This window comes from Xiphias gladius, chromosome 5, assembly GCF_016859285.1.
Source record: "Xiphias gladius isolate SHS-SW01 ecotype Sanya breed wild chromosome 5, ASM1685928v1, whole genome shotgun sequence".
In the NCBI taxonomy this organism is placed as follows: Eukaryota; Metazoa; Chordata; class Actinopteri; order Istiophoriformes; family Xiphiidae; genus Xiphias; species Xiphias gladius.
Genome location: NC_053404.1, coordinates 14,279,341 through 14,290,355, shown reverse-complemented (window position 1 = coordinate 14,290,355; position 11,015 = coordinate 14,279,341). Strand labels below are relative to the sequence as shown.

Below are 11,015 nucleotides of genomic sequence, written 5' to 3'. Positions count from 1 at the left end.
CTTGTTATCCTGGTGTTAATGAGCATTTCATAAAAGTGCTCTGTCATCTGCAAAACACACAGTGAGAGACACACACAAAAATACATACAATAACTCACCATCAAATTCCATTCAGGCCCCTCCCGGGAAATGCTGATACTTCTAATACACATGTCTGTGGTAAAGAGAGTTGCAGAGTAATTTGGAAGGTTGTGCAGCCCTCCGCAGGATGCAGTCTGTTTCCTGCTCGAACAGATGGGCCTCTACATCTATTCTGCTTTCTGCACACAAAACCCCATCTCAAAACAATATAATACAGCATGTATGGTGGAAGGTAAACCTACTTTTTCTCAGTTTATTCACCGTTTTAGTTTAAGGATAAAGTGACTGGCTACTGACCATAGTGTTTTAAAAGAAAATGTGACACAACAGACAGAATGTTTTTTCAAAGTAAAAGACAATTTCACATTATTATTGGTTTATGACGGTTGTTGCTCACCTTTTGGTTGTAAATGACTGGAGCTTGTACTTTACTCACCATTTTATTTACTGTGACATCAATGATAACATTGTCATTACAAGTAATTGTTTTTATTTCATCAATACCTCTGTTATATGTTATAAGACTGATTACTTCCAGTTTCTGTGTAAATATCTTACACTTTCAACAGAGTATCATAAATTACTTTGTTACTTTATTGTATAATTGGACATATATTTATTATATACCACTGATTACCTTCATAATGTACCATGATAAAGTATTACTTCTCCTAAATCCTGCTGTCTGAGTAATTTAGTGGTTTGTGAATGCCCCCTGCTGGGCTGTTAGTGTAACATACATGTTGTGTCCGTTTTGACCATGCAACATTTCCTCTGTCCTCCATTCTGCATCATCATTATGTCCTTATTTCATTCCATCACTGTTGCTTTGCCCCAGGAAAAACGCAGAGACTGACTGCATCGGCCACAGAGAAAGAAAACGTTGAGCCACTGAGTCGTCCACTACAGAAAAAGCAGATGGTCTCATGTTGTTAAAGGGGACTTTAATTCAATATAGCGCACCTGCCTTTGGGCATTAGTTTGATGTGTGTCTGAAAGAAAGCAGAAGCAGCGTCCAGGGATATAATCACTAGTGTTAAATATCAACCAGCAGCTGGGACCAGAACATAATTGAGAAGCAGTAAAAATACACTGAAAGGTGCAGTTTGTGCACAAAATATTGATGGGAGAAAATAGTATATGTAATAATACAGATTGCTTGTTTTCCTGTGGTCAAAAAAGTATTTGATCTCCCTGAGATTTGAAGAGTCTACTTGTAAATTTAGGTTAAATTTTAATAAGAACAAACTCAGATATAATGTATTGGACAGGTCTCTATCCCAGCACATAAAGCACATATCCTCCCATGTTCCTCCATGAACATGGGAGGATATAGGGGCAATCAACAGATCTGGGCAAGCAAGGTCTTGGCAAGCAACAGGTTAAGGCTAAGAAAATCAGAACCAGTTATTTTATGAACAGTGGGTGGTATTTATTTTTATTCTTTCATTCCTTGTATGTAGTATGAATGATTTCTAGGCTGACATTTACACAGTGTGATAAGCGTGGCAGTGTGACAACAGAGGGATACGACACACCTCGTTATGATTATAAAAGGTGCATATCATTAAAATTATCTTACACTGCCACTCACAAGACCTGATTCAACATGATTTTAAATGTTGGAGCAAATGAAACCACAAAAATTAAAACTGATTCTTATTTTTTTGCTGACATTTCAGTCTTGGACACAAATGGACATTAAAGTAGTATTATCATGGGGAAATGTTCACCATATTATATCTGGCTTTTATTTCACACACAAATATTAAGACATTAGTTACACAACTGGCACTCTTCCAACAACACAACAATACAAAATCATCAGATGAAGATCCAAACATTCTTTAAATTGCACAACCAAGCAATATTGTAAACAAATAGACTGACATTTCTAAACTCATTTGATGGGTGAGTCTAGAATCTCTTGATAATCCTGCCGAATGGCCTTGCTCACCCTGTACAGCTTGACTCCTGTTAGGGTGAAAACACTGATCATGATCACCAGGCCTCCGACGACATCGTAAACAGATGGGATCATCCTCAGAACAATGAGCTGGAGGAACATGGCCACCACGATCTCTAGGTGTTGCACAGTGCTAACTAAGGCAGGATGAAACTTATTTAGGGCATAGTATACTCCGAGGAATGCCACGGTGGAGCAGATACAGATCCCAATTAAATAGCCCCAGGTCTCCCCATCTAGAGGAATGATGGGCTCCTGCATGATAAACATGGTGGAGGCCCCCCACACTGTACCCGTCCAGCCGAAGGTAAAGAGTGCCGTCCACATGCTGACACGCTCCTTAATGGCTCTGTAGACGATCATGGAGAGGGCAGCTGTCAAACCGGCCATCACTGTCATTGTGTAGCCAAAGGCCTCCTTCCAAAAGCCCAGCCTGGACTTCTCCTCGTCTGCTACGTTTGGCACCATGACCAGGCACAGACCAAACACACTTCCCACCACTGTGACCACATCTGTGTAGCCCAGCCTTTCATCCAGGAGCAAGAAGGCCAATATTGCACTGAAGACTGTGGTAGAGGCACGCCACATGATCGTGCCATTACTTGGGGGTACTATGGCAAAAGAGGTGTAGGCGCATGTGATAGAGATTACGTTGCAGACGCCATAGAAGAAGAGACGCAAGCGGTAGCCCTTAGGGCCAAAGGGGGCCTCGTGGTGGTAGAAGACTACCAGGATGGACAGCACTTGGATTACAGAGCGGATGAAGAGCAGCTCGAGGGAGGGCACTTTAGAGCGGTCGGCTGCTAAACGAGTAATCAGTGCCACACAACCATGAGCCACCGCGGCCCCAAACAAGGCCATCCAGGTCACCCTGGAGGCCAACACATTCGCCTCACCGAAGCTAGCCAGCTGGCCGCCGACCCCTTTTTCTCTTTGCACACTTGGCTGCTTAGACTGGGTGTCCATGGTTCCAAAGAAAGTCCTGCCACCTTTACTGTTTGTAACCAGTCTATTCCCCACATTAGCTTCTGCAAAGGTGCCAAAGTCCTCAAAAGAGGGTGCATCATCATACCCTTCATCACCAGGCTGGGGAAAGTGAGTGGCATATTTCACTGTCACTGTGTTTGGGTGAATCTTAACTCGCTTTTTTGATCCGTACTGGAGCGAGGATGAAGATACATCCATTTTTCTTTAGGCGTCAGAAGGGGTAATCTGAAAAATTAGGTGAAAATCATTAGTGTAGTTGTGTTAAAACAACATTCAAATATTCTTGCCTTGTGGTCTGATTTTGTTTTTTCCTAAAAAGTCAAGAAAGACATTGGGGTTTTTTTTAACTTTTTTTCTCAGTATCCACCCTCCACATCCACACACACGCTGCTAAAATACACACGTGCTGCCACATTTACACACATGCATGCACACAGATAAAGCACACACTTATCAACCCTATCTCACTTACCTTTTTGCTCTGCCTAGCCTCACACTCGTGTTGAGCTACTGCTATACATATATATATATATATATATACATAAAACCCATGCTAGGTCATATAAGCCAAGCAGCACACATTCTGAGGCTGATGCAGTCTGATGGGGATGAAATTACATAACAGGAAACCACAGAGGGGATGATACATGAATGTGGGCCACTTAAGAGATGAATTGAGTTGCACAACATAAATTAGCAGCGTTGGAAAAAGGACTGTGTGTAAGGGTTAAATTCTGTTGAATAGTTTGAATGGTTCCTTCTGCCGTGAAATATTTCTGATGCTTCTTTTAAATAGCAATGGGATTTGGTTTAAACATGAGATTAACAAAATTCCTTAAAACGGAATAAATAATTTAAAAGAAACCCTGAAAAATCTATGAAAAATAACTACATCACTATTGTTATTACTAAAAATGTTCAGGATTATTTCAACAATCACATTTATTTTGTCAATCCCATAGGGCATAGTATGAATCAAAACCACAAGGGGGCAGATAGGTAATCTTATTCGCCTTCTCTCCTTTTGCATGCGGTTGCTCCTCGCTTTTGAAATATAGCTACATTAATATAACTTGATCATTCATAATAAACGACATTAATATTGGTGTAAAAGAAAAACATAACAAACACAATAAACATAATAAACGTCGATTACAGCCGATTTAACAATGGCTTAATATTTTAAGCTGACAAGACCAGACAAAGTGATTATTTTCAGGAAGGCACGGTGCATTTCAGCCCGAAAATAAAGATTAAAACTAACAGCTTTTTATTTGGATAATTATTTAGTGTGAATTGGAAATCCGGTTTAATTTAGGGTAAAATTGCAACTAAAAACTCATAATTTTTAGGACGCTCCTATCTAAGGCGTTTGCATTGTAGTATTAACTGAGTGCAGCAAGATAAATAGAGCAAATATCGTCAAATATCTTACCTTTTGTTCTTTAAATAATTCCTATTGATATATAAACCCGGGTTTTTGTCATAAATGAAGGTCTCGTTGGATTTCTTGATTCATACATTTGGTCAAGTGCAACTGCCATTTCCCCATCTTCCCCCTCGAGTGGAGCGCCTCTTGAAGATGTCTGCTGTTTATTTGTTCTCCAAGCTATCAATAGACGCTGCTCCTGCCACTGCTTCTGCTTTTGCTTCTGCTGAGGATGGAGCTGAAGCTGCAGTTACTGAGCCTGATGATGATGTTGATGATGGCTGTGATGAAGCTGAAGCGGGGTGGGGGGTGGGGGGCAGCCGGGGAGAGAAGCAACTGTCACTGTCACAGTCAGTGATTTGTCCTCTTGCTCCTCCTCCCCAACACTGCATCCCACCTAGACTCCGCTCATATTCGTCATCTCTCAGAAGGGAAAGGGATGTGCGTCGGTCAGTCGTTTTCATCATCATCCTCATCATGTTCATAAGATTACAATCCATCCACTTTAGGAGGAAGATTTGATTTTCCTGTCTGAATTAATTATGCTGCAATGAGACAGAAGATTGTGACCATGTTCTGGTTTTGTTTCCCAGCTTCATCATGCATCAGTTTAATTGCACTTTATATGTCATATACTGTGTTATTGTGGTATACTGAAGTCATGGTTAAAGTGTAGGGATTACATCCCTGCTAGATTTCTGATGTATAGGCATGGTTGCACCATCTTTGTTTAGCCTATGGATACTAATAGCTACTAAATGAACCTGACTATTTCTTTAATTTGGTGTCAGAGCTTGAAGTGATTGGGGTTCCCTTAATCCTCTCTGGAATCCTCTCATTTGCACCAGGAAGACTCTCATGAGGTTTGCTCATGCTTATGTGCCAGTACTCATTTCACTTCTTCTTCCTGACAGTCTCTTTCCCAAGAAAAATACATTTCTGTCTCTCTTTAAATCAATTTCATACCCTAAATACATGGATAAGGAACCCAAATGGATCAACAAAAGTACTGCTGTAAAACAATGTCAAAAAAAAGTAAGGGGGGGGGCATATGCTGACTGCAGGTTGATGAAAGACAGGCATAAATTTACAGCCACTTCAAGATGGGGGAAGTTGAAAGCACTGAAATTAGACTGTTGAGTTTACCCCCCAGGCAAAGCAACAGGAACCTCAGTTGGTGATATATATCATACTGCCACAAAATGCCACTGCTTCTGTAACATGACTGTGATTCTAATACCACCATGGATGGTGATTTGTGATGCTGTGGCAATTAACTCTGTGTCAACATTTACATTTAGCTACTCAACATAAATCTGACAACAGGGAATATGAATTTAAGGGATATTTTGACCTATTAAGTGTGCAAAAATTATAGTATTTTATTATCGTATGAACAAATTCATAGTGAGCAAGTCAAATTTACTGAAGATAAAGAGATAATGGGTCTTTAATATAAGCAAATAATGCAGTGTTGAGGACACATTGGCTTTCCAACATACATTTGAATAAAGAATTGTCAAATTACATAGCTAAAGTGATTGTGTAAGTACATTTGACTATCATGATGGATGGAAATCTTAGAATTGCTGGCATTTATTAACTACTTGGGCTTGTCATACTTATATGTTATGTAATTATAGTTTTAGTAACATCTATTCATGTTTACCATTCTCACAAAATGTATTGCTGTGACTGAGAAAAGCCTGGCTCAGAGCCTGGCTCTGTCCAAATGTTAAACACTCCACCTACCGGCATCTATAAGGCTCATTAACTAACATGTTATATCTCATTAACATATGTAGAATTTTTAATCTTTGGACAGAGGGAAGCTATCTGTTTCCCCTGCCTTCAGTCTTAATGCTTAGCTTAGCTAATCTAAGTATCTCCTGGCTGTATCTTCATATTTAATGGACAGGCATGAGATTGATCCTGATCTTCTTATCTAACACTTGCGATTATGTGAATTTCCCAAAATTTTGAACAATTCTTTTAAAATCTGTATCATCTGTATCTTAAATAGTCCTTTCTCTAACTTTAGCTGGGTGTAAGTTGTTGGTTTTTTTTCCAAAGCTAATAAGGGAACACGTCAACATCTGACTTCCAAGTTGAGGGATGAAAAATTGTTAAAAAAAAACACCATTAACTCTAAACTTCCTCACATTTGATTGAATGAAAACTGGGGAGCAAAAGGGCAGCGTCTTCTCATTTTACCATGCAGGAGCCATAATCACACCATAAGAAATCCATGGAGGGTTTTCATGATTTACTTGAAGAAAATTTCAGCCTGTTGAAGAGGAGTTCAATGAAGAGAGATGCTGGAGGATTTTTATTATCACACTTAACACGGGGATGAATCTGCTCTATTAAATATCTCTAGGGAGATAGCAACACGTTAAGTTTCCATAATCCTGACCACACTAATTTTATGTCAGGCAGCTTTAGCAGAGGCTCCCCTGGCAAATGCTATCCTTATAATAAAAGCATATTGATTGTATTGTGTAGTCAGCTAGTATAGAAAGTATATTTGCAATCTTTTTACATATAAGTAGCTTGTGTATGTCATATTGTCTAATCTTAGAGCATCCTGTAAATTCCCATGATTGTAATGAATTCAGCTAGATGTGTGGATAAGGACATTTTAAAACAGACATAATCATATAATGAAGGCTAATTAATGGATTTTAAGAAAATCGAAATTCAGCATTCATAACTGGTCATTTGAGAATTTTGTGCACAGTAACAACACTCCAACTGCACTTTTAACATGTTGTTAATCAGTGGAAAAATCTCAAGTCGTGTGTAAACTTTGTATATTTTTATCCTTTGAGGAATCCCACTCACGAAGTTGTGCACTGACTGACAAAAGCAACATCAATATATTAATTTCTATTCGTGAATTCAAAGACAGAAGCCAGAAGTTGAGCTCAATGGGTCATCTAATCAATTCTGTTTCAGAGCCTGCGACATTTGGAAACAGAAATTAGAAATTTCGTGATCTTAGGGATTTTGTGGACTTTTCTTGGTTGACATTTCAAGTTCTTTCATTCCTATATCTGCAAGCTGTTTTCTTTCTTTCACATATTTCAGTGGTGGTAAAACCTTTGCAGCCTAGTCACTCAAAGGAGTACAACCTGTAATTGCTTACCTGTCTCTGAAACCATTACCTCATATGTTTCTTAATATCTTCTTTATTTTCTTGAGTTGTTCTACTGAAAATGGAATTCTGTGTTACCCCTGCTGGCTTTTTGATGAGCATAATGGATAAAATAGGAGAGCCTTGGGTGTGTTTTGTATTGATCACCTGTGTTTTTTACCCCAACTTGTCTGGTACCTCTAAAAAGCTGCCACGATGAACATTTTACTTATTTATCTTCCGCCTTGGGATTAGACCATCTGTCATTGATTAAGCAGTTATATTTCCGTTTCATTGGCAGGAGAGCAGAAAATGACAAAATACCATCCCTTCTATCAGCAGACTGACTGGCAGGCTTATACAGCAATTTAAGGATTTGGAGACTAGAGAAGGTGTCCAGACATGGAGTAAATAAAGTGGAATAAATGGAAGATGGTGGCTTAAATAGGCAATTTGTGTGTGGGTGGTGAGAGAATAGGTGTTCTTCTTTTTACTCACCTTTTGGGCTGAGAAAACCATGTACCACAGTGAATATGATCAAACATGCATGACATTTTTCTTATTAACCAGCTAGACCAGTGCATATGTACATGCTTAATGTAACACATAATATTTATATATACTTTATACTTATAAACACATTAACAGTAATTTTAGTAAGTGTATCTGTTGTTTAAAAGGTTGATTTACAGTATACTTTTCTTACAGAGGTAATTTCCTGTGGATTGACACTGAAAGTATCAAGGATCATTCAGGTAGAACTGAAGGCTTTTTGACTTTATTTTATCTGAGAGAACACACAGTTAATATTTGGCCAGCTGTAAAAGACCAAGCCAAACTTTCTCCAGCATGATGCTACCTGCAACCATTGCTCTTAGAATAGCTAAATATTAATGTTGGCATGCTAATATGCTCACAATGACAATGCCAATATGCTGATGTTTAGCAGGTATAATGTTTATCATGGTCACCAGCTTAGTTTGGCACATTAGCAAGCTAACATTTGCTAATTATCATGAAACACAAAGTACAGGTAGTCATAAACCATCCAATAGTTGATTAGATATTTCCGTCTGTCTGGATCGAAGTGCCGGTCCGACTGCTGCTGCTAGCATGGCTAAGGATATTGTGAAGAGAGACAAATTGTATTAAATCTAAATGTATTAGTTCACCAAGTAACTCTAAAATTGTTGGTGAACCATAATGAATGTTTTCAAAAGTAAACCCACTATAAACTATGAACTCAGACATCCAAAAGCCTCCATTTGCTGCAGGATTAGAGGCAGGTAACGAAAGATTAAACAGTTACACATAATCCAAATAAATCTAAGTGGAAAACTATGAGGAATATTGAAGCAAATGAACTTTCATAAGTCCTTACAATAGTTACGGTATCACATAAACTCAAAGTATGACTCAAAATAAACTCTTATTACACACAAGTATTACCACGACTAGAACCCAAACATCCACCAGAGGAAGACAATCACATGGAGAAGTTAATTGACCGTATGGTTCATCCATTTGAATCTGACAAGACAGTGATGACGGAACACATAGTGTACCTCTGAAGATTATTGCCCTAAATTCTGCTACATCAACAAGGCTTTCTGTAATCAAAGTACACTAAAATTAATTGAATGATCAAAAGGTGTACTTCTAAGTCAAATATAATTATCATGATCACATAACTGAGCAATTATTTATCCTACACTTACTCAAAAACATCAATCCACTTAGACTGTCGCAAGCTCGTTATTAAGGAGAGCACTTTTCCACATCTTTAAAACATCCTTTCCACACTATGTATCAAACTTGCACCTATAATTGGATCCTGAAGCTCCTGCAGCTGTTCATTGTCTTTCTTTCTTTCTTTCTTTTTTGCTATTTTGCTCTGAGCCTTTACTGTGCCTGTGAGAACGCTTCATAACTCAATAGTTAGTAAAGCTTATCATTTCTCTCTGAGGGAGTTTTGAGACACAGCACCATGTGGGAAGAATTTGGTGTGGACCATCATTATTTTCAGATGTCTTCCAGCATTACTGTGCCACATGAGATAGGTGACAGTTTGTATGAACAGGTGTAGCACATTGCCATCAACACTTTTTTTTCTTGAGATTCAAGTTGAAAGGGCTCTGCTGAGTGACATTTTCAGATGAGGTAGAGAGGTTTGGAATGACAGTGAGCTGTGTAGTCTGCTGTAATTTCCAAACAAACCCAACTATAAAGCTCGAAAAGCATCATATGAGAGTATACAAGTGGATGAGAAAGTCTTCACTTTTCACCATGAATAAACACTGTTAAGTCAAGTCAAGCATGTGAGTCAGTAACCATGGGTACTGCACCTCTGTTCTTGTTCAACAGGGTGAATATTTATCCCTTGTTATACTGGAGACCCTTATATATGCTGTATGAAATAAAATAAAATCTATCACAGAAAAACTACCACATTTGAGACAAAATGTTTCCTTACATACTGTGTACTGTACAAGAAATCTAAAATCGTGCCCTCTTCTCTATCTTAAAATAACATGAGAAGGACCATCTGGAACAGAAACATCCAGTTTTGCCCCAGGTGGTTTAATCTTACGTCAGTCTGTGATTAAGACATGGCCATTTCTGGTTTTGATTAGCCTGTGCCTCAACCCGCTCAGATTTCTGAAAAAGATGCGCCCACAAGGTCTGATACGGCAGCCTTTGTGTGAGTGCGAGTGTTCGTGTGCTGATCCATAATGCATCTGACGCTTTCGACTAGACGCCTCCTCTCATGAGACTGCCCTTTTCTTTGCATCTGCCTGCACATTAAAACATTGCACCTCCTCTGATCCCAATCCACAAATAAATGTTCTGCTCAATTTATTACATATGCAATTATACAAATGTCTCAATGGATCACTATGCTGCCATGGACGCTAGTTTATTGTAAGTGCTGTCGGTACTAGTTTAAAGCTAGATAGAGACATATAAAGATTGTAGACCGTATGAAAACACAAGAAGTAGCTGTGTTTTGTTACTGTCATCAGTGGCAGGTACAAAAGCATGTTTTATAGTCGAGATGCATTCATACTGTTATATGAATGAGACCATGAATGATGCTTCAGAGAAATTACAAGGTGCAAAATGAACCGAACTGTGACTGAATAAATCACACTCTTGCTGTGTGAGAGTGCACTGCAGGCTATAGCACTTTGATCAGTGTTGCTGTAGAAACACAGAACAAGAACAACACTGATCAAAGTGTTTTATCACAGTAAGTGCTGCGAAGGCTGTAGTGTGATGGTGTAAATCAGCCACACACACTTGCAGTTCAAACTAGATGCATCTACATCAATAGTGGTATTGATCATAAAGTCAGCAGGTGGCTCAAGAAAGGGTATCTGTATCCAATACGCAAACCCAATGCTAATGGAAACATG

At 38.8% G+C, this 11,015-nt stretch overlaps 1 protein-coding gene across 1 annotated transcript; it reads right to left on the bottom strand.

Moving 5' to 3' along the window:
• Nucleotides 1–1,600: 1,600 nt before the first annotated feature.
• Nucleotides 1,601–4,566, bottom strand: slc35g2b (solute carrier family 35 member G2b). Its single transcript, XM_040127331.1, has 2 exons — nt 4,470–4,566; nt 1,601–3,259 (listed from the first exon to the last, which is right to left on the bottom strand). The coding sequence occupies exon 2, from the start codon at nt 3,230–3,232 to the stop codon at nt 1,982–1,984; it is 1,251 nt and encodes a 416-aa protein (XP_039983265.1). The 5' UTR covers nt 3,233–3,259; nt 4,470–4,566; the 3' UTR covers nt 1,601–1,981.
• Nucleotides 4,567–11,015: the final 6,449 nt, after the last annotated feature.